Source organism: Sceloporus occidentalis, unplaced genomic scaffold (genome assembly GCF_023333645.1).
Source record: "Sceloporus occidentalis isolate IW3139 unplaced genomic scaffold, rSceOcc1.0.p SCAF_5, whole genome shotgun sequence".
NCBI lineage: Eukaryota > Metazoa > Chordata > Lepidosauria > Squamata > Phrynosomatidae > Sceloporus > Sceloporus occidentalis.
Window position 1 is genome coordinate 25,562,817 of NW_028316985.1, and position 23,652 is coordinate 25,586,468.

At 40.5% G+C, this 23,652-nt stretch overlaps 2 protein-coding genes across 9 annotated transcripts in view; one reads left to right on the top strand and one right to left on the bottom strand.

Annotated features, from left to right (window-relative positions):
* Positions 1-17,868, bottom strand: part of LOC149311794 (V-type proton ATPase 116 kDa subunit a 4-like) — a 57,457-nt gene extending 39,589 nt beyond the window's left edge. For 2 of the 5 annotated variants that reach the window (XM_089527926.1, XM_089527922.1), the window contains exons 1-3: positions 3,300-3,380; positions 2,457-2,586; positions 1,916-1,994 (exon numbers count right to left, since the gene is read on the bottom strand). In XM_089527926.1, coding sequence (XP_089384052.1) covers positions 1,916-1,994; positions 2,457-2,573 — 196 coding nt within the window. In that variant the 5' untranslated portion in view covers positions 2,574-2,586; positions 3,300-3,380. Of the gene's footprint in view, positions 1-1,915; positions 1,995-2,456; positions 2,587-3,299; positions 3,381-5,286; positions 5,353-8,105; positions 8,195-17,817 lie in introns of those variants that run through there. The other 3 variants (XM_089527923.1, XM_089527925.1, XM_089527924.1) reach the window with 3 other exon arrangements.
* On the top strand, positions 3,475-23,296 carry TMEM213 (transmembrane protein 213). Of its 4 annotated transcripts, none has more exons than XM_089527929.1 (4): positions 3,507-3,549; positions 5,535-5,599; positions 20,438-20,473; positions 22,330-23,296. In XM_089527929.1, the coding sequence occupies exons 2-4, from the start codon at positions 5,551-5,553 to the stop codon at positions 22,497-22,499; spliced, it is 255 nt and encodes an 84-aa protein (XP_089384055.1). In that variant the 5' UTR covers positions 3,507-3,549; positions 5,535-5,550; the 3' UTR covers positions 22,500-23,296. The 4 variants fall into 4 exon arrangements, 3 of the variants coding, with proteins under 3 accessions (XP_089384055.1, XP_089384054.1, XP_089384053.1); XM_089527928.1 differs by having other exon boundaries at positions 3,520-3,666; XR_016281502.1 differs by lacking the exon at positions 5,535-5,599 and having other exon boundaries at positions 3,475-3,549; positions 22,330-22,379.
* Positions 23,297-23,652: the final 356 nt, after the last annotated feature.

Here is a 23,652-nt window from a genome sequence, read left to right on the forward strand (position 1 = left end):
ATACCTTGGATCAAACATTGATCAGGAAGAAGACTGTAGTCAAGAAATAAGATGGCTAGGAATGGGAAGGGCAGTAATGAAAAAACAAACAAACCCTAGACAAGATCCTTAAATACACATCAGAGCACTAAAGTTAGAATCGTCCAAGACAGTGTATTCCCCATCACCATGTACAGATGTGAGAGCTGGACAGCGAAGAAAGCAGATAAAAAGAAAATCAACTCATTTGTGATGTGGTGCTGGAGAAGAGTGCTCAGGATACTGAGGACAGCCAAAAAGACAAACAAATGGGTCCTAGAACAGATCAAACCTGAACTCTCCCTGGAAGCCAGGATGATTAAATTGAGGCTGTTGTACTTTGGCCATATCATGAGAAGGCATGACTCATTAGAAAAGACAATAATGCTAAGAAAGGTAGAAGGTAGTCGAAGGAGAGGAAGACTGAAGGTCAATATTTATTTATTTATTTATTTCAAGGATTTATGTCCCACCTTTCTCGCACATCGGTATTCAAGGTGAGTGGACAGTCTTATGGACAGAGGACAGACTTAATCATGGAAATCATGAGCCTGAATTTGCAGGATCTGAGCTGAGCAGCAGAGGACAGGGGTTCTGGGAGATGTCTCATCTACAAGGTCATCATGAGTCAGGGATGACTCATGGACGGTTAACAAAAACAAGAATGGTAAAGTACTGGAGGTGAAGAAGCCCTTTCTTTTTTGGTGCTACTCTGTCCACTAGCAAACAATTCTGTATTCCATTAACTGGGACTAATATTCCACCGCACTCATATTTAATAAAACAAAATGGGGGGAATTGTGGAATTATGTGAAGCCACACCTATCTGCAGAAACCTATGTCAGGGGAAAAGAAAACCTGGGACTTTGCCAAGCCAGATAGGCAAGATTGGTATAGTCAGTTGGGTCTCTACCATCAGGCAGATGATCTGGATGATCTCTCAAGATTACTTCCAACTCTCTGATTCTGAGAAGGAAAGGGTTAGCTGAAACCTGCTGGACTGGTTTGGCTCAGCCAATTTATTTTTAAGCAAAAGTCTGAATGGGCTTCCCTTCTCCCAAAGAATGTGCTAAGTGATTTGCAGTTTCATGAGGTATTTAAACTTCTTAGCCAGAGAGCTCTCATACAGCACCAAATTACAAATCCCATGATTCCATGGGATGCAGCCATGGCAGTTAAAGTGATATCAAAGTGCTATAACTGTGTCATGTGGAAGAGGTCATAGACTCAAACAGCTCTTACCCTGTAACCATCAGAAACTGCATTACACCAGAGCAAACTTTTGGTCCATACAAGTCCCTGTACTGTCTTTTGTGATAGTCAGTAGCTCTCCATTGTGTCAGGTGGAGGTCTTCTATATCATCTTTCACCCAATCTCTTTTTAGCTAGAATAGAACCTGGGATTGCATGCATTAAAAGTATGCCCTCTGTACCTTTGAGACATGGCCCCTTCCCTAATAACGACAGAGGGCTCCTCACACTATCAGTTAGAAAATACTCTGCAGGTGTTCTTTCTTTTTTCTCCTTAAATATTTTCTCTGATAAGAAAAAAGATAGAAAAAGCAAAAAGACAAGGGAGAATGACAAATGGAGGCCATAATCATCTGAAGCCTCACAAAATTCAATGATTAAAGCAAGGAAATGGCATGTTAAAAGGCTCCCAGAAAACCATTCACTATCTTCCATTCCAATTTACACAGAATTTCTGGACACCTATTGAATGTTAAAATAAAAGAAAAAAAAATCTGGAAAGAGCAGGAGTCAACAACCTTTACAAGAAAGTGACTGAAGTTTGAATTTCTTTGGTTTTGTGAGAGAGAAATCCACTCTGTTGTTTGATTGCTTCACTAAATACAGTCCTGCGGAAATAAAATGAAATAAAACAAAATCTACTTACGAAGGATCCTTTCCAAGGATTCACATCTTCTCACTTCATTCACAAACTTTCTTTGGAAGCTGTTCACATTCACATTCAACTAAATAATAGATTACACAAAGTAATACAGGTGAATCTACCTTTTTAAAAAATATATATCTTTATTCAAAATAATTGCAGCAGTAAAAAAACATTTACCGGTATATAGATGTCATCCACACTTATAACATTTAACAACAAACATCAAATTATAACATCAAACATTGCAGTGTCAGCAAAATCGGGTACAATTAGTATATTCGAACTAACTCATTCCTATTATCTTCAAAATTCTCTTGGAGTAATAACACATTCCTTATATCTTCTTATCTTTTTATTTTTCTTTCAGTGTAAAGTTAAAAATTCTAACTACATTTGTTGCTTACTACTGCAAAGCGGTGACTAAGCATGGATGAGAACTTCATTTCAGTATTTTTTAAAATAAATATTTATTAACCTTTGCAAAATTCAAAGGGCACTCCTAAAATCCTTATCCACCCAATGGTTTCCAATGGCTACTCACATCTCTGAACTGAACCAGGCCCAGCTCGCCAAGTTCTGCCACACAGCAATAGGCCGACTCCACCTGAAGGAAAAGTTGCGACAAACACATCTCTTCGCTCCGAAACACGGACCCCATCTTGCATGTTCCTCTGTGGAGACATTGAAAGAAATACCAGCAATTACGGCTTCATCACTCAGGAGGGTCAGGTGTTATTCTAATGTGCAACATGTGCATTTTGTGCAGTAGGAAAATAAAATGTGTAGTAATAAATAGGCTTTTGTGCAGTGGACCACATGGGTTTCAATCAGGAACAAGGTGAACCTATCATGAGTTGGTCTATCAATCTTGATAAGATTTATTCAAAGGGGCTTTGCCATTTTATTTAGCCCATGGACAGAGAGGGCTTATCTATGCATTGTGGCAGCCACAAATCTAAGCAGGAAGGAGGAAATGAACCATCCAATAGAAGGGATGCAGACACAGATTTGAATGCACTTTACACATGTTAATGTCAGTACGTAACTGCAAATTGGGGCATAATTTGATGTGTGGCTTTAAGTCTTTTTCAAATTATGGGGACCCTAAGGCAAACCTATCATGGGGTTTTCTTGGCAAGATTTGTTCAGAAGGGTTTGCCTTCCTCTGAGGCTGAGACAGTGTGTCTTGCCCAAGGTCACCCAGTGGCTTTCCATGGAGGATCTGAACCCGGTCTACAGAGTTGCAGTGCAATGCTCAGACCACTACATCACACTGGCTCTCTTGAGACACAATTACTACAGTTTAAATAAAATCAACATGCATCTCATTAAACTGAGGAAGACTGTGGCCAGCTGAGGTGCAAGCCCAAAGAATATTACAGACCCTGAAAGAAAGCAAAAATGGAAGGTATGCTTCCTCCGTATCACTTTCCTACACAGTTCTGAAAACTTTTCCTCCTGCTGTTGCCCCATTCCTGCTGCAAAAAAAGGACCAAGGTAGGCTAGGAAAGAAATAGGCCTATAAAACCAGCACTGCTCCCTCTTTAGGAAGGGAGGTACGTATATCCAAAGCACCAAAGCAAGGGAAACAAGAGAATGGTGACCAGAATGTCTTAACGGCAAAGGAGGACAAGGTACTGCAAAATATAGGACTTTCAAGAAAAATGTAGGAAAAAAATAGTAAATAGAAATTCACACTTCATGGCCAAGCTCAAAATAGAGGACATTTTGGAATTCCTCCTGGACAAAAGGTTGAAATTTATTATTATTATTATTATTATTATTAAGCTTTATTTATAGAGCACTGTAAATTTACACAGCGCTGTACATACAATCAGTGAAAAATAAAATAAAATAAAATAAACCTGCCTAAGGCATACATTCTTCAAAATAAATTTAACATAATACATATTAATACATATTAACATTAAACACATATTAATACATATTAACATTAATATCATAAAGCTATAACAATCATGTAGGACATGTCTTGGAAAAAGAGAATGGAGATTATCTCATGGGTACGAGATAAGGATGAGATTGCTCCCCCATCCTTATCCTGTCTTTGACTGTGATCCCATGAAAGGCTTTCAGCTCCCAGGGCTATTGTCCCGTCATTGATGCAGCATTGCATTAACCTGAACTCCTATTAATGCAAAATGTTGGGCAATGCCGCTTCAATGCCGGTACAATTATGGGGTCTGCACGATGTTGTTTGAAAGTCTTTCACACAATCGCAGTAAATCGCGCTTTCTGGACAGGATAATGTCCGAATAAGCACGACGTCATATGAAAATCTTATCCCGATTGCACTATGAAAGCGGGAAAAGAACGGGACAAAGACATTTCATCCCCCATCTGATAATCTCCAATGTCTGGTCACCCTGAGCAGGAGGAGAATAGCTACCTACTCATCAAGAAGGCCCCATGATAAGTTTGCTTTAGGGTTGCCATAAATTGGAAATGACTTGAAGGCACATCACACACACACACACACACTTCTTCTTCTTCCATTCCTGCTGCCTGTAGTTGGCCTCCTGACTATCAATTAACTCACTTGGGCTGTTTTACAAACATAGAAGTTGACATGTGAGATGTGCAATAAAATGTTGCTGTGTGCATAGAGCTGCCAAAACATGGCAATGTCAAATGCTGGGGTTTCAGGGCCACAACCTGACGCATAGGGATGACTTCATGTGATATCACAAGGTTCAGACCCTGATGGGGTCACAAGGGGCAACCCTTGCTGGTTCATTAAGCTTGATACATTAAGTATTAACCACAATTGCACGACAGAGTGCAGCATTCAGATAAAAAACAGCAGGCCTTAAAAAATGATAAATTATACAATGGGCCCTTGGGGGTTTGTTCCATGACCTCCCATGGATAGCAAAATCTGTGGATGCTCAGGTCCCAGTATATGCCCCTTATAAAATGGGAAAATCAAAGTTTGCTTTTTTTGGAACTTGTTGGGTTTTTAAATATATATATATATATATATATATATATATATATTTTCAAGTCGTGCATAATTGACTCCATGAATGTAGAATCCATGAATACAGAGGACTGACTGTGTATGTGTACATATAAATGTATGTATAGTCAGCCATCCACATCCAATGGATTCATTATCCACAGATTCCAAAGCCATTCATGGTTTGAAAATATTTTTTTTTTAAATTCCAAAAAGAAAACCTTGATTTTGCCATTAATAAGGGACAGTGTTTTACTATGCTGTTGTATTTAATGGGACTTGATCATCCATGGATTTTGGTATCCACGGGGTCCTGGAACCAAACCCCAGCAGATACCAAGGGCCCTCTCTCTATCTCTATAGGTGTATATATTCATGACAGTGCTTTCACCTTGATATTCTTCTTGCTTGCCCTGAGGAATGCAGAAAACAAGCCAAACCCTGAGATATTGCAGCCCTAAGTCAAAGGATGTTTGTGTAACATATCCAAGTGACTTGATTCAACATGTTGAAAAGAAGCAGATAGTTTGTGGCCCTAGGCCCACAGATAGCCCTGAGCCTGCATTTGTTTGTTTGTTTGTTTGTACAACAATATTTATGTCCTGGCCTATAATCATATATATCACCAACATTACACAGGTGAAAACTGGAGCACATGTGGCAAGCAACATTAGAGTGTGGTCAAGGTGGAAAATATAACACAAGTTAGTAGAGCTATTTGCTTTTTCCCGATTCCTACTGAGAACAGTGAGATTCTGAAGTTTACTGCACCGAGGATAAAACGTTCCCCAATGCGTTACAATGGGCACGAGCGGGGCCACGCACAGAGCATGATGGGAACCCAATGGGGCCCAGAATGCTAGTTTACTGCACAGGGAACGCCGCTGCTGCCACCGTGCATCCCCATCGTGTTCCCATCGGGTTCCAGGGGATGCCATTTCTGGGAACTGTTTCAATAGCGTTCCCAGAAATGGCATCCCCTGGAACCCGATGGGAACGTGATGGGAATGCGCAGCAGCGGTGTTCCCTGTGCGGTAAACTAGCGTTCTGGGCCCCATCGGGTTCCCATCACGCTCCGTGCTGCCGTGCACGGCCCCACTCGTGCCCATTGTAACGCATCGGGGAATGTTTTATCCCTGGTAAACTTCCTTGTCCTCTCCACCCCTACCCCCCCCCCCCGCCCCATGAGTTAATTGTGTGCAAGCTACTTTTCCAATTTGAACTCATTTCGCACCAATGGAAACAAGTGGAGAACAAAGGCAGAAAGTGACAAAAGGAGAAAGAAACTGAGACATTTTTAAAATAGTTGAAAAAGTGGGATGACAGAGAATTAATAGAAACGGTCCCTGCCAAACCAGGGGGGAAAACTAATTATTCATGTTTCCTTCAATCTATGAAAGCAAAGCAAAACTTTGGTGCCCCAACAAACTACAATTCCCAGAATTCCACAGAATTGAGCCATGACAGTGGAAGTGGTTTCAAACTGGATTGTAGTTGGCCCTCCATATCCACAGATTCTTTACCCACCGCTTCAACCATCTACAGATTGAAATTATTCAAAAATATATAAATTCAAAAAAAATCAAACCCTGATTTTGCCATTTTATATAAGGGACACCATTTTACTATGCCACTGTATTTAATGGGATTTGACCATCCATGGATTTTGGTCTCCACTGAGGGTCCTGGAACCAAACCCCAGCACACTGTATTTCTGCAGTGCTGATGCACCCTTAGTCCTTGCAAAACTGGATCAGAAAAATTGAATCTCAGTGCTCACAAGGACTAGAGATTTTAAACACAAGAACTGGAGTCCTCTAAGCCACTAAGGTCATAACCTATAGCTTGATTACCCAAGAACGTCTTCCAGAATATAGAAAGCTGCATTATACAGTACAGTGGACCCTTGTGTATAACAAAATCCGTGTATGCTAAAGTCTCATTAAATATAATGACACAACAAAATGGTGTCCCTTATAAAAAAATGGAAAATCAAGGTTTGATATTTGAAATGTATACTTTTTTTGAACATTTTCAAACTATGAATGCTTGAATCCATGTATAAAAAAATCAGTGTATAAGAAGGGCCAACTGTACTTAGTTAGACCATCTAGCAACAGGGTTGGAAGCCCAGAAACTGATAGTAAAGTGGTTTTCCAGGCAAAAAAAAATTCCCATCACCTGCTAGATGATCTCTTTCAATGAAGATACTAGAGATTCAACCATAGACTTTCAAAGTACCCTGTCACTGTTCAAACACTGAGCTTGGGTTCCCTCTCCTAACTCATGAAATTGGCATAATTAAGGTACACATACTCCCCCCCCCCCAAAAAAAAATAACAGATAAAAACTGGGACATCTGTGAACAAGTAGCATCAGAGTGTGGTCAAGACAGCGAAAGTTATTAATGAGGAAGAACACACAAGCTAGGAGAGGCTGCAACAGTTTGATATTGCCTGAGCCTCCTGGGAAGGGAAAGATTCTGTGCACTTCTTTCCTCTCCTTTCTGCTGAATTAATTGAGTGCAAACTACTTTTGCACCTCGAACCCACTTTGCAGGAATTGAAGTAAGCTGAGTACAAGTGGGAAAGAGAAATGAAAACATTTGAAAAGCAGATGAAAAAGTGGGGCGACAGAAGTTTAATCGGGACTGTCCTTACCAAATCAGGACAGTTGGATGGTATGCGTACATTATCTCCTCCCATCACCACAAAACCCACAGGACGACTTACAACACAAATGTTCTTCAACCTAAAACTTAATAGACTATTTCTGCATATCTTGTCTCTATTCACTGTAATATTGCTACTCATATTAATCTCCTGTCCATCATCATCACCACCATCGTAACGTATCATTTGTGTTTCTCATCCATATATGTTTAGGAAAATGAATAATCATTCACATTCAGTTTTTCCTAGACTCTGGTTGGCTTTTCTATACTAAAGTTATAATTACATCAAGCACACCAGCAATCACAGAACCTGTTAAATGTTAATTGCCGGTTTCAGCAGACATATTTAGCTATTTAATCAAGGCTTACATTATCTTCTCCCCAAGGAGAGGAGGCAGGTTAGGGGGAAATGTTTGCCATCTATATATGAAAGTAATTCCCCCCCTTCGGGGAAAATCAGTAAGGACCACAAAGAGTGGAGAAAGGTCTCTATCTCCTATAGAGAAAGGTTGGAGTTATCCAGATCCAGATCTCACCTCAGTTATCTGCTCTCTTTGGTTTTTCTTCCTCTGTGTAAGAAATTCTGCAGCTGTTTCTGGTTTAGCAGAACAGCAAATGAACCATTGGGAGAGCCTACAGTTTCTTTCTTAGATAGAAAATTAGACAAACTGGCCCCAACTGGTCCCAACCAAAGAGAGCCTACTTGTTCCCTAGCCACTGGGTGGAAAGGACCAGAATCCACCTTGCTTGGCCTAACCTTTCCCATCCAATCTGTCCGATAAGAACTAATGGTGTTGTGTCAGCAGTGGGATGTTGTCAGTAACAACAACTTCAGGCCTTCCCGCTTGCCACAGCCACACTGTGTGTGTGTGGGTGATTCGACACCTTGTTCTGTGAAAAGGGAGGCAATGCTTTTCTCATTAGCAGTGGTAGCTAGAGGCTTCCATGTCAGTGGGGCAATGAATCTGTGCCAGGTTTTAGTTAGAACTTTTAAGAACTTATCCAAGGTGCTGAACCTGTTTCGGGAGAATGGTTGGGCACCTTGGATAAAGTCCTTTAAAGTTCAAACTTAAGTCAAGAACTGATTCACTGTCTCATGGACATGGAAAGCACCAGCCGCCACTGGCCTCTAAGCAGATTCAGTAGAATGGAACTCAAATACCTCTGGCTATCATCTATACAGTGGGCCCTTGGTATCTGCTGCGGTTTGGTTCCTGGACCTCCATAGATACCAAAATCCATGGATGCTCAAGCTCCATTAAATACAATGGTGTAGTGTAGTGGAGAGCCAGAGTGGCATAGTGGTTTCAGCATTGGACTATGACTCTGGTGTTGTTGTGTGCTTTCAAGTTGTTTCCAACATATGGTGACCCTAAGGCTGGGTTTTCTTGAGAAGATTTGTTTAGAGGAGTTTACAATTGCCTTCCCATGGGTTTCATGGCTAAGCTAGAAATTGAACCCTGGTCTCCAGAGTAGTGGTGTCACTAGGGGTGTGTGTGGGATGTGGACCACACCAGGTGACACCTTAAAGAGGGGGTGACATCATTGCTCCTCAAACACCTAACTTTGGGCAGAAACGGACTGTGGCATTCATCTACTTCCCTTTAAAATGCTTTAAGAGATGGTGGGAGTGGAGTGAAGCTCAGTGGGAGGAGAAAGGAGGGGCCTCAGAATTTTTAAAAATTAAACATTCAAATTTCAAAATTTTAAATTTTAATTTTTTAAAAAATGAATTTTTAAAATTTTCAAAATTCTTTTTAATTTTTCTTTAAAAACATCACATTTTAACCAACTCTTCACTGTGTGTATGTAAATACATTTAGGTTGTGCATATAATATTTTGATTTGAAGGTATAGTCTTAATTTTGCTAGTTTATGTCACAACTATTAGCATTATTTTTAGTAGTATATGAGAATTATGATTTTACATTGAAAAAATACATTACTAAGGATTTTGTATGGTGTGAAATGAGAGGAGACCAATTGGGGGAGGTAGACACCATGGGTTATAACACCGGATGACACCACCACTAGTGATGCCACTGCTCCAGAGTCCTAGTGCAACACTCAAAGCACTACACCATGCTGGCTGTTATGGCTCTGGAGATCAGGGTTTAATTCCCAGCTTGACCGTGAAACTCACTAGGTGACCTTGGGCAAGTCACAGGCTCTCAGCCTTAGGAGAAGGCGCTGGCAATCCTCCTTTGAACAAATATTGACAAGAAAACCCCATGATAGGTTTGCCTTAGAGTCACCATAAATCATAAATGACTTAAAGGCACACAGCATCAACAACAGTAGTACTGTGGTTCTAAAACTGTGGGGCAGGACCCCCAGGAGGGGTCTGAAAGTTGCTGATCCTTTGCATTTGGAGACTTTGATCCCCTTCCTTCTTTCTCTCACACACAATTCTCTCTCACACACACTCAGTAATGCTCTTTTTCTTACTCTCTTTCCATCCAATATGTTTATTCACAATCTCATACACAAATTCTATCTCTTCGTCTGTCTCTCTCTCACACACACGCTACACACTAGCAAATGCACTTTCCTATACAGTATGTGCATATACACAAAACAAGATAATGAGTGTTTAAATGTGACTGTGTGAGAGAGATTAAATGAGTATGTGAGTGAAAGAAAGAATGAAAGAGTCGGACTCTTTAATGTGTACATATCTGTGAGCAATGGTGTGTGTGTGTGAATGTGGCTATGTGTGAGACAGTATGTGTACAATTTGCACACTTGTTAAGTATTGAATTTTGAAGTTTGAAATTGAACGATATTATTTCCTTATAAAATATTAAAATATGACTATACATGGATGTGTGAATGAAAATATACATTGAAAACAAAACAAACAAAATATTTTAAGTGGTATACTACATCGAGTGTGTGTGTGGGGGGGCGCAACATCTATATATGGTTGATGCTTGAATCCATGGATAAAGAATATGGAGGGCTGACTGTACTTGGTTGCACAATTTTCTTTGATCCTGCTCAGATAGTTTTGGGCTAGTCTGCATTATTAAATACTCCTCATTCCAGTCCTATAGAATATGATCTGGCTACATGTGAATTGGAAGAGTTCAGGCTTTCTGTGGGAACCCCCTAAAAAACTCCTTAAACTCTGTCAAAAAAGGCTTTGCAGCTTTTATCCGAGTATGGATTCAGATGGCTGCACATTTTTGGCAGAGGGAGGGTGAATAGATGCAAACAGATGCAAATGTACGCAGGAAAGTGAACACAATTAACCATTTATGCAAATGTGTGACAATGTGCTGCAATGCACATAATACATATATGTGTAGGCTATTCCTTTGCCTTCTTAAACAGTCTCTCAGTGTGGCATTGAGGAACCAGAAAAATTACAAGGTGGGTTAAAAACAATCGTGAGAATAAAACACCACAAACTAAAATAAATCAAGATTAAGATCTAATGAAGGCTTTAAAAAATGAAGATAAAAAAACCCCTGCAATTTTCAGTAACCAAATAGAATGTGAGGGAGGGGTTAACTATTCTGCAGCTCTGAAGAAACTGAACATTGCCTGAAAATGCATTTCTGTTAATTTTGTTAGCATTGTTTTGAATGTCTGGGTGATCCAACCACAGTTCTCCAGCATAATTTGGAAGAAAAAAAAACCTAAACAAAATGTTTGTGTGCGCGCAGGTGTTCAGTGTTCTGGGAAAGTTGTTAAGGGTTTTTTAATGGCAGTACCCAGAACCCCCTGGCCATGATGGCTGGAGGATTCTGGGAATTATACTCCAAATATGTAAATTTTATCAGGTGCTTATTGAGCATTAGTGATGTCAAATTTCTGGAAATTGTGAAGCCCTGGGGGGAAAACATTATTTCCAGGGTGAGTTTCTGGAAAACGATGGAAATCTTTGGGGGGATACTGTAATGGGAAAATGCTGCTTTAGTACTATTTATAGCTTGAAAGTCACTTTGCTACTTTAGGAATATAAAATGTATTACATCTAATTTGGTTTGGCATAAAATTCTAATCAAACATTATAGTTTTATGCCAAATAATAATAATAATAATAATAATATGTTAGTAGTTTATTCAGACAATAATTACCAATGGAATTTACTTTTAAAAATTTAGGTTTTTGTTAGAAATGGAGCCACAAAGGCCTGAACTCTTTGGTTTTTCAGTTTATGAGAAAACAGGGGTGGAATGGGTGGTTAGTAAAAGAGAGAAATACTGCATTGGCATTAGCAAAATGAATTAATTTTTTTTGGTCTCCACTAGTTCTCCATAATGTTAAGCCAACATAAAGCTCTCATTCCATTAAAAGGAACTGAGAAAAAGAAAGCAAGACCAGGAATCGCAGCACAGGTTGAGTATCAGTGCTTGGGGCCAAAGGTGTCTTGGATTTCAGATATTTTTGGATTTTGGCGTACCTGTATTTGCATATACATACATAATGAGATATCTTGGAGATGGAACCCAAGTTTAAACACAACATTCATTTATGTTTCATATACACTTTATACATATAGCTTTGAAGGTAATTTTATAAAATATTTTATGTAATTTTGTGCATGATACAAAGTTAGTGTACACTGAACCATCAGAAAACAAAGGTGTCACTATCTCAACCACCCATGAAACAAAGCTTTGGTTTTTGGAGCATTTCAGATTTCGGAATTCTAGATAAAGGAGACTCAGCCCCTACTGTTGTCTGATCCTGTACATTGTCTTACGAAATAATTTTGGAGGGAGTAAATGCATGAATATCTTGGCATAAACATTTTATTTCTCAGTCTAAAAGCAAATATTCCATAATTAATATTTTCAAATTTTGTCAGAAAAATAAGGATTTGAAAAAAATAGGGGGGGATGTTTCTGGATTTTTTGTGTTCTTCTCCAGGTCTTCACATCTCTGTTAAGCATATGTGTATCCATTAGATTATAAAGAAGGGCGAACTTGCTATATTAAAAATGGTATATATGTACAGGGGAATGGAACAGTTCTATCCCATCCCCATCTTAGCTTGCCTACTCTTCTGTATTTTTAACACATTTTCTCCCTGATGGATTATTTCCTGTAGCAGAGCTGTCATAGAGAAAACTTAAGGAGAGCAAGAGTAGAGAGAAAGGGGTGGCTTTTTCCTCTCTCCACTCTCCACTCATTTCAGTTTATAAAGTTCCCTCCCTTGCAGCTAAATGGTATATGTGTTGAATAAACACATACACATCTAGTTGGTCTGACAAAAGAGTCTGAGCAGGAAAATACAGTATACTGTAATTGTTATGTGTTTCTTGTTTTACTGCTGTTGTTGCCCCAACCAGGAATGCTGTGCTATACAAAGCAAAGCCTGTACCTAATCTGTTTAGTCAACATCTCTTAAAATGGGCTAAGTGTAAAGGGCAGCCAATCTGCCTGGGTCACAGTGGTCTGTTGTAAGATTGGAAAACAATAATCAAGCATCAAAAGACCCATGCTTATTACAGGGAAGCTGCCATCTTCTACCTTAACAGGCCATGGGTCAATTCAGTGGTGTCACTAGGGTTGGCATCACCCGGCACAGTAACTCACAGTGACCTCCTTCCATACCACACCACACAGAATCTTTAGAGATTTTAGAAATTTTTTTTGTATTCATGTTACTTGTAAATCGTAATTCCCATATATCACTGAATGCAATGGCAATAGTTGTGACATAAACAGCTATTAAAATTTAAATTATACCCTTAAATTACTATATCATTTGTTGTTAAGTGCCTTCGAGTTGCCCTAGACTCATGGTGCCTCTGTGGATGAGATATCTCCAAGCCCCTCTATCCTCTACTGCTCTTCTTAGGTCCTGCAAATTCCTGCCCATAACCTCTCTCATTGAGTCTATCCATTGGGCATGCGGTCTTCCTTTCTTTCTGCTACCCTCTGCTTTTTCCAACATTATCATCTTTTCTAATAAGGCATGCCTATGTCAGGCTTGATCTGTTCAAGAGCTCATTTGTTTGAGTTTTTGGCTGCTAAGGCTACCGTGAATGGCCAAAAAGTCAAACAAATGGGTCCTTGAACAGATTAAACCCGACATATCCCTTGAAGCCTAGATGATCAAACTGAGGCTGTCATACATACATTGGCCACTTCATGAGAAGGCATGACTAATAAAATTAAATTTGTACCTTGAAATTATGATATCATACACACAGACTAAATGCGTTTACATGTACATACTGTAGTTTCATGTGGTTAAAGTGAAAATTTGATAAAATGTGGGTTTTTAAAAAATAAAATAAAAGAGACACAGATCTCTTAGGACCTGTGGTGTCACCCCTCTTAGATTGTCACCTGGTGGACTCTGTATTTCCCATAAACCCTAATGACGCCACTGGCTAACAGTTATAAATATGGCCTAAATAAATACAGTATAATCATTATAAACTACAGTACGAACCCCAAGATTCTACAGAATGCTGCCACGGCAGTTATAGTGGAATTCAGGCATACCTTAGTTAACAAAGCTTCTAACAAAGAAGGTCCTTTTTACAAAGTATTTTTATGCCTACCCAACTCCCCTCCTCATTCTCTGTCTGGCTGGAATTTTTTTAGTAGCATTGTTATTGGAAAGATGGTGAAGGATGGCTGGAGAAACACAGATTTTTGGTGTCAGGCTGGAGCAACATGACTGCAGTGAACAATGCAATGAAAAATGAGCTGGGAAAGAATGAAAATATACTCTAGTTGAACCTATAGTAGCTGTGTGTGCTTTCTAAGGGCAGAGCAGTTAAGCCTGTCTCACCCATTCCACCCAATATGTTAAAAAAACCACACACCTCCAGATCCCCTTTTTGATAGCCATTGGAATTGTGTAGTGTGAAAGGGGCCCTCCTTTAAGCAGCCCAGTTTTTAAAAATCCTTGGGCCTGTATAGACAGGCCAAAATAAAGCTGCTTCGGGTCACTTTGGAGGTATGCTGTTTAAATGATGCACACATCGTAAGAGGCCAGAAGCTGCGCCAAAGCTGCACTCCAGTCCTCAGAACGGGAGCGTGGCTTTGGCACAGCTTCTGGCCTCTTAGGACACATGCATCATTTAAACAGCATATTTCCAAAGTGACCCGAACCAGCTTTATTTTGGCCTGTCTGTATGGGCTCTAAGTTAAAGAGAGCTGACATGCTATACAGACCACCCAAAAAGGGCAGTCTGCTGGCTTCATGCATTGCTGCGCGAGGGAGCCGCAGCGGAAAACCGCGTGGCTCCCTCGCACAGCAAAAAGGACCTGCAAAAAGCAGGTCCTTCTTGCGGCGCCATAAAGATGTTGCAGTGCGCCAGTGGCGCACTCGTGATGTCCTTATGACGCCGGGATGTGCGGACGCTAAGTGTCTGTCATATCAAAATGGCGGTGCCCACGTAGACAGGGCACTGCCATTTTACTGCCACCAGTACGTACTAGGCTAACCCTAAGAGGCCAGAAGCAGTGCCAACGCTTTAAGAAAGCGTTGAAGACTTACTTATTCCGCTTGGCATATCCCCCTGATCCTTCATAGAGATAATTATCCTTCTATCCCATCATCCTCCAATGTTATGAGTATTTGTGATGATAATTTGTAATTATGAGATTGTAAGATGTGAATTTGTTTTTATAGGATGTTTTTATATGAGGTTTTTAGTGGAATGTTTTTTACTGTATTTTATGCTGTAATACAATGTGTTGTACATCTGTATTTGCCTGTGAACTGCTTTGATCTCCCAGGAAAAGTGGTATAAAAATAAATATTTATTATTATTATTATTATTATTATTATTATTATTATTATTACGTACTAGGATTAGGAAGTGTCTGAATGGTGCGCGCTCCCTAATCCTACTGTCGCTGCCACCACACTACACTTTACTGGTCTGTATCCCGCCTGAGGGTCTTTTTTTAATGCACTGGGTAAAGAGGCTATAAGCCTAAGAGGTTCATTTTGCATCAGGATTATAGTGAGTTGAATGGTAATTCCTTTCACTACGTCCCACGCTCCCTGAGCTGTGTAAACATGACTACTGTGCCCTTTACACAAAGGAGAGGCAAAACCATCCCAATCTGGTTTGAACAGCAGCAGACAGAAAGACAGCAGATCCAACAATTATAGCCCTTTGGAAGACTGGCTGGAGGATGCGGCAATGCCCTTAGAAGTTGAAATGTAAAACAAAACTGTTCTTCCATACAGAACTTTACAGACAAATATTGGTTCATGGGAGATAGGGCTCGATAAAACTGAGTTCAGGTCATTTTTGTTAAGAAAACGTTAACTTTTGCATTAGCCCTTTGGTTAGTCTATGGAACCAAACTGTGTTTTTCCTCTCCATATTAAAATCCATCTGTCAGTTTTCTTCCTCAAGTGCCAAAATAATGTGGTTAGCCTTGGGCAGCATGCATCTTGAATTAGGAGTGGGTGGATGGGTAGCTGGCACTATTTGCTGCTCTGCCCCAGGCAGCAGATTCTCTTGGGCTAAAAATCTGAAGATGGGGGTGGGAAATTGAAAGAATAAAAACCAAGTAAATAAAAACCACTTGCAGTCTGCTGGGTGTACTGTACACAATGATGGCTGTCTGATAGTCTTTAACTGCCATGGTGGATAGGTGCCAGGATGATAGGACAGGGTTATGGGATCCAGAGATTTGTGGTTTGTTGGGAGACTGAGTTCTCTGCTGCCAGCTCTAGTCCAGGGGAGTAGATTAGCTTGGTGCTTAAGGTATCAATCTGGTTTGGGAAGCATGAAGGTTTTTTCCTCCATGTGCCCAGAAATGGTGCCATATTTGTGCCCATTGGCTAGAGTTATTTCTTTCATGAAAGCTTTCCAGTTACTAAAAGCAGATGGGTTGGACATTGGCACCCATTTATGGACCACCAGTTTGAAAGGCCTGGGATTTGGGGTCTCAGCAGTACTTCACTAGACTACAAATCCCAGGATTCCATAGGATGGAGCCATGGCAGTCCAGTTGCTGTCACTCTGCAGTAAAGAACATGCCAGAGTTCCAGAGGTGTGTATTTATTACTTCCCTGGAATTGTAAAACCTGATGTGTTTTTGAACTCTTGGTTTTCATCAGGGTTTTCAGATTTCTATATACCGTTTTTTACAATTTCAGGAGATATTATCCAAATTATTCTAGGAACATCATGTGTTCAAATGCTGGAAAGAGAAGTGTCAAGACAGAATCACAGCATGTAAGGAAATATGTGTGCTTCATTCTGTTTGCTGTTAACTTCTCTGGAAGCCCCGAGCATCACACAGCTTGGGAGGAGGACTGGCTGTTGTTTTTTTCCATTTGGGTTAGACTCAGCTGGCAATAGGTGAATTCAAGGTGTCCCAGCACAGAAGGAAGTGAATTTTCTCCTCCCACTGGCGTGGATACATTTGACTTTGCCTTGTACTGCTGCACTCACCTTTCTGGTAACTGCTGGTGACTTTGGTCCTTAACACCGCAGCTCTTTGGGGCTGGGGTTCAACATTTACCAATGGATCTTCTGGTTCGTATCGCTGTCCTCGTCTTCTTGCTGTCCTCTGTATTGCGGAACTCTTTTTCACAAGGTGATTCACCCCCCACTCCCATTTCTCAGAACTAGAGTTGTAGCTAGGATAGCAACACTGTGGTTGTACACAGAGCCTGAAAAAATTAATTCAGGGGACTGCACTTTCCAGAATCCACCAGCCTGATTCTGGGAGGTTCAGTCCCCCAGATTATATTTTCTTCCAAGCTCTGAATGGGCCTGGAGAGGTGATTGGAAAGTTGCTACTGGAGGGGCGGAGGAAGATTTGGGGTGATACCTGTGCTTGAATTATAAAATGCATATGTTTTCTTACAGTCATCAGGACATTTATTTTAAAATTGTAGTATTTCTGGTACTGTTCAATGCAGCAAATACTATTTTGCAAGAGACAGGCTCTTCCCCCACTATGTATTATATTTCCATTGAAAAAAGGATAATGCATAGGCTACTTATACTAAAAATTTGGGTTATCTTGCTTAAAGATTGTTACAAATGACTATGGGAGGTAATTGCTTGAAGGGGAAATCTACCTTTGACTCAGAGGAGAGAGTGGGTCATGTGTGCTTGGTATCTTCTTAAGAGCAACAAAATGAATGCAGGAGAAGGGCATCCTTTAAGAATGTTACCTGTTTTCACTGGCTACTGGTTCGTTTTTGGACACAATTGAAAGTGCTGGTCATGACTTATAAGACCCTACACTGCTTAGGTCTATGCTAGACTACCTTAAAGAATGTATCTCCACATACGAACCTGTCAGAGCTCGAAGATTTTCAGAGGGAGGCTTTTTCTCAATCCCACCACCATCACAAGCTCACTTGGTGAGGACATCAGAGTGTCCTTCTCAGTGGCTGCTCCTACCCTCTGGAACTCCCTTCCATAGGAGGCTAAGCTGCTCCCCTCCCTGCTTTCCTTTTGCAAGTAGGCAAGAATGTTTTTGATCAAGCTGTTTTTTGTATAAGTACAGGGGGCTTTTTATTGGGCATGTTTTATCTTTTAAACTTTCAGTTGTTTTAAAAAATGCTTTTAGTGTGTTTTATGAGGTGATTTTCATTATATTTAAATTTTATTGTAAATGTTTTTAATCTACTGTTTCTGGAAGCTGCCTTGGGTTCCACTCTGGGAGAAAGGAGGCATGAATGAGTGAATGAATGAATGGGTTGTTTATTTCTTTTGAGACCAATTCAAGGTACTGGTTTTTTTTTTTTTTTTTTTTGTGTCTTCAAGTCATTTCTGACTTATGGCGAATGAATCATGAGGTCTTCTTGGCAATATCTGTTATATACCATTAAAGCAGGAGTGCATGCCCTCCACCATTTCATAAATGAAAATCAGGACACATGTGACCAAACAACATCCGAGTGTGGTCAAGACTGGAAAAGTTATTAACGAGTCTGCAAGAGTTTGCTTTTGGCTGAGGCTACTTGTAAAAATAAGATTTGCCCCCTCCTTCCCTCTCCTCTCCTCTTGATGAGTTAATTGAATGCAAATGCTTTTGCCCTATGGAATCTGTTTGCAGCAAGTGAAGTAAGCTGAGGACAAAGGGACAAAGTAGGAAGAGGAGAGAGAAATTGGGACTTTTTAAAAGCAGCTGAAAAACTGGGATAATAATAATAATAATAATAATAATAATTTGTTTTATTTATATACCGCTATTCCAAAGATCATAGCGGTGAACAGCAAGTAAGCTAATTAGCAAGTAAGCTAATTTGCCCCCAACAGTCTGGGTACTCATTTTAGCGACCTCGGAAGGATGCAAGCCTGAGTCGAGCTTGGGCCCTTTTGCTGGTCTTGAACTCGCAACCTTGTGGTTTCGAGTGAATGGCTGCAGTACAGGCATTTAACCACTGCGCCACCAGGGCTCCAGGGATGACAGAGGATTAGTCAGGACTCTCCCTGCCATATTGGGACAGTTGGGGGGGGTGTAGGGGTGGGAATCATGAGGCCTACCAGCTGTTGCTGAACTGGAAACACCAGCAGCCTCAGCCAGTATAACCAGTGATGAGGAATGCTGATAGTTCAGTCCAACAGTATCTGGAGGTCTGTATTTTGCCTATGCTTGCTTAAACAGGCTTAAATAACTTTCCCTACATTATACTCCTTAAATATCACACATGTATTATACTGGCTGAGTCTCCCTTATCCAGAATTCTGCAATCCGAAATATTCCATAATCCAAAACTTTTTTCATGGGTGCCTCAGATAGTGACACCTTTGCTCCCTGATGATTCAATGTATGCAAAGTTTGTTTCATGCACAAAATTATTAAACATATTGTATAAAATTACATACAGGTGATGGATATAAGGTGTATATGAAACATAAATTAATTTTGTGTTTAGACTTAGCTCCCACTGCCAAATGTTTCATTGTGTATGTATACGCAAATACAGGCATTCTAAATGATAATAAAAAAAATTCCAAAATCCAAAACACCTCTGGTCCCAAGCCTTTCGGATAAGAGAACTTCAACATGTATGGCCAAGATCCTATATTAAAGAGGTGTAGCAAAATGTTACACTCATGGAGTTACGATTCAGTTGTGCTATGCCTTTTTGTTACAGAATTGTGATGCTAAACAAACAAATGTGCATCACACATTGATGTGCAATCGTGGAAACATGCAATCAGTGCATAATGTGAAATCATGCAATGCACAATGAAGTGCAATGAAGCCACATACATAACTCCACTTTCATAACCTTTAACTGGATAGGGACGTTCCATATTGGCGCTTCCAAAAAAAATTACAATCACATATGTAAGGGAATTTTCACATATGAAGGACATCAATAGAATGTCTTTGCAACTCCTCAGATAAGAAAAACCCTCTCCCTGGAGATGTCACTGTCACTAAAGCTGTAACTGTTTCAATGCCAGTTAAAACCATTTTTGTTTATTTTATATTTTAACAAGCTGTTTATACTGTATTGTACTTTTTGCCTTTTTTGTTTTTGTAATTTTGGGTGTTTTAATTATTCCTCTACTGCTGTGATGCCTGAAATAATGAAGAACAGTCTAAAAATGCTTTAATAAGTTAATACCATCAACCACTCAATTAACGTTGTTGTTGTTGTTTTTGAGTGCCTTTCCAAATGATGGCAGCCGTAAAGCCAACCTACCATGGGGTTTTCTTGGCAAGATTTCTTCAGAGGAGGTTTTGCCATTGCCTTTTCCTGAGGCTGAGAGAGTGTGACTTGCCCAAGGTCACTCAGTGGGTTTCATGGCCAAGTGAGGAGTTGAACCTTGGTGTCCAGAGTCATAGTCCAACACTCAAACCACTGTGCCACTCTAGCTCAGGATGAATTAGTTTGTATCTGCTCTGCAGTTTCTCATTCTAAAACGTAACTCCCTATGTTCTCTTGTGTTTTAGAGACTGATGTACATTTTAGCAACGACTCATGTCCTCGTAAGTATATGCACCTTCTCCTCTTCAGCAAAGACCACATATCCTTTTAAAATGATTACTGTATTATTTGTTTGTGTTGTTTCTCAGTCCACCAGGGACTTCTGAGCTGATGTACAGCAAATAAAAACAGATAATAATACTATTTAAACCCAGGCTGATTGAAAAGTCTTAGATTTTGTTCCTATTGTTTCTGATTTTATAGTTGGTTAAAATAAATTGACCTAGGGAGCTGGGGGGGGGCTCTCTGGTTATATATGGAAGAGACAGAAAATATTCTGATGTAAACAAAACATGTGTGTATCTCCAAAATAAAATCAGAGAGAACAGAAACAAAATCTAGAACTTTCTGGTCTTTCTTTCTTTTAAAAAAACACCATTCTGGATGCACCATAAAACAGTTTAAAAAAACCCCCTCATAGAATTAAAATTATCAGAAAAGATACTGTGGTTTTAAAGACCAAAGGCTTTATGAAACAGTACAATCTTGGCTGACCATTGGCAATCCAGAAAGGTGTGAAGGAAGTTAGTCACTGGAAAAATAGGCTGCTTGGAGCCAGCAGATTTCCCCCACACAATCCTGAAAAAAAGTACAACTGATAGCGCAGTGCACCAGAAAGATCTTAGTTTATATTGCACAGATTTGGGAGCATCATATTAGTATTCACAAGCAGAAGGTGGCCAACAACTAGTCCCACATCATATCCTTACACTTAGGGTCTAGCAGGGAATAAAGCAGTCTTAGGGTGCATCTACACTGCTGAAATAATGTGGCTTGACTCCACAGACACCCCAGAGAGGAGGGTCAACAGCAGCTACTGGTGTGAAGGGGCTGGGTTTGGCAGGTCTGCTGGCTGGGCAGGAAAGTCAGTAACTGCCCTTTCTTGCTCACTCAACAGCCCCACCAAACCTGGAAAGGCTGCCTGGTGATAGCAGTAGCCCACCCCCAACCATGGCAGAGGTGGCCTAGCTGGCAGATGGGGTGGCTGGGAGTGTTTGGCAGTCTGGGTGACAGTGTGAGTTATTGGTAACCTCATGACTCAATTTCTGCAATGTGCTCTACATGGGGCTACCCTCGTGCTTAGTCCGGAAACTACAATTGGTGCAGAATATGTCAGCCAGGTTGGTCACCAGAACAACTAGGAGTGACCATATAACACCAATGTTGAAGTCACTCCACTTGCTGCCTATTGGTTTCCGGGCGCAGTACAAGGTGTTACTTATCGCCTTTAAAGACCTACATGGCCTGGGTCCAACTTATTTAAGGAATCGCCTACTTCCATACAATCCGCCTTGTACACTCAGGTCCTCTGGGAGGAACCTATTGCAGCCCCTAAAGACCAGATTAGTTGCAACCTCCCAGAGGACTTTTTCCACAACCGCTCCCAACCTGTGGAATGGCCTGCTGGACGAGATCCTTCAAATTACCAACCTAGACAGCTTCAAGAAAGCTGTCAAGAAGGATCTCTTCCGGCAGGCCTTTCCAGATTAAAGTACTTGGCCATACAATGATCTCTCTCATATATGTTATGATTCTGCCCACCGTTATTAGATTTAATGTTTTTATGTAATTTTAATTCTGATTGTTTAACTCTTTTTTGAGGGGGGGGATATGTTTGTATATATTTGTACAATTTTAAATGTCGTACGCCGCTTTGTTTTCACAAAAAGCTAGATATAAATAAAAGTTTTTTATTATTTATTACTACATTGGGCTGATAACAACCGTAATAATGCCAGTGATTGAGACTGACCTTGCCAAACTGGGATAGCTGGAGGGTATGCTATATGTGTAACACAGGCTAAGGCAAAGTAATTTAATATTACTCTGCAGGACTCTTCTTTTTGTTTCCCATTAGCTCCTGAATTTTGCAAAGAAGCAACCAAATGCTGTCAGTTTGGAGTGGATGACTATGGTTGGATTGCTGCAGCAGTTGGCTGGAGTCTCTGGTTTCTCACCCTTATCCTTCTCTGCATTGATAAGCTCATGAAACTCACGCCTGACGAACCCAAGTATTTGGAAGCGTGACACCAGTCAAAGCTGACACCTGCTTTTGACTACTGATGTATCTGTGGGGAGTGTGTGAAGAAATTAATTTCTCCCGCTCTGCTGAAGTGTGTGTGGGTGTTGGGGGTGGGGGAAGGACATTTATATACAGTATGGCACAGTATTTTTACAAAAAGGACCAAGAGCAACTGGGCACTGACAAGTTATGTTTTATTGTTTTTTGTACATCTCTATCTTCCTAAGCATCTGGAAGAAAATCCTAGCTCTTTATCCTTGCTTATATTTATTTGCAGTCCCTTCAGGAATGTAGTGACTGGGGAAGGGCAAATGAGGTTATTGCCTCTCACGTAAGAATTCTGCCTCCCCCCCAATTTAATTTTTTTTCTTCAGTACCCATATTTCTAGCATTACTATTGAGCATTCAGAAATAGTTTAGGCATCCCAAGAAAACAAATGGTAAAATCCTACAAAAGCCCAACACTAACACACTATTAAAAAGTACAGGCACATGATTGTACACTTTGTAAGCCACAGGGCTCACCTTTGGGTGTGTGAAAATTCACCAACTTGGACACATGTGCTGCCACCATACAAGCATTCAGGGTTTCATCAGAAAAATTTCTGGCTTTTGAAAGTTACATATTCAGTGATTTATCTTGTATATTTGACACCCAGTGCAGACTATTTTTAATACCCCCTTCGTCTCTTCAACAGCCTTTTCTGGGTCTGGGAAAGCTGCTGGGTGGTTGGAAGAGGGAAGCGAGTCTCTTTACACCTGGTCAGCAGAGCTGCCAGACCAGAAAGGCAGCCAGTACTACCAGTGGGAGTGGGCTGCTTCTGCTGCCCTGCAGCCATTCTGGGTCTGGCAGAACTGTTGGCTGGGCAGGAAAAGGAGGAGAATCTTGTTCCTGACCCACCAGCAGAGCCATTAGACCCTGAAGACATGCCCTTCCCATCAGCTCTCTGAGGTGTCCCCCTGTGTGGCCTGCACCCCCCTACTGATGCCCCAGACATATTTGAAGGAATTTCAGGGAGACAGTTTCTCCACAAGCTTGCAGATGATACACAGCCCATTTGACTTTAGTCACAGTTCACATCATTTATAGTAGGATGATTTGTACAATATGCATTTACTAGTCACTGTCAGTTTACAGAACTTTTTTGCCTATGGAAA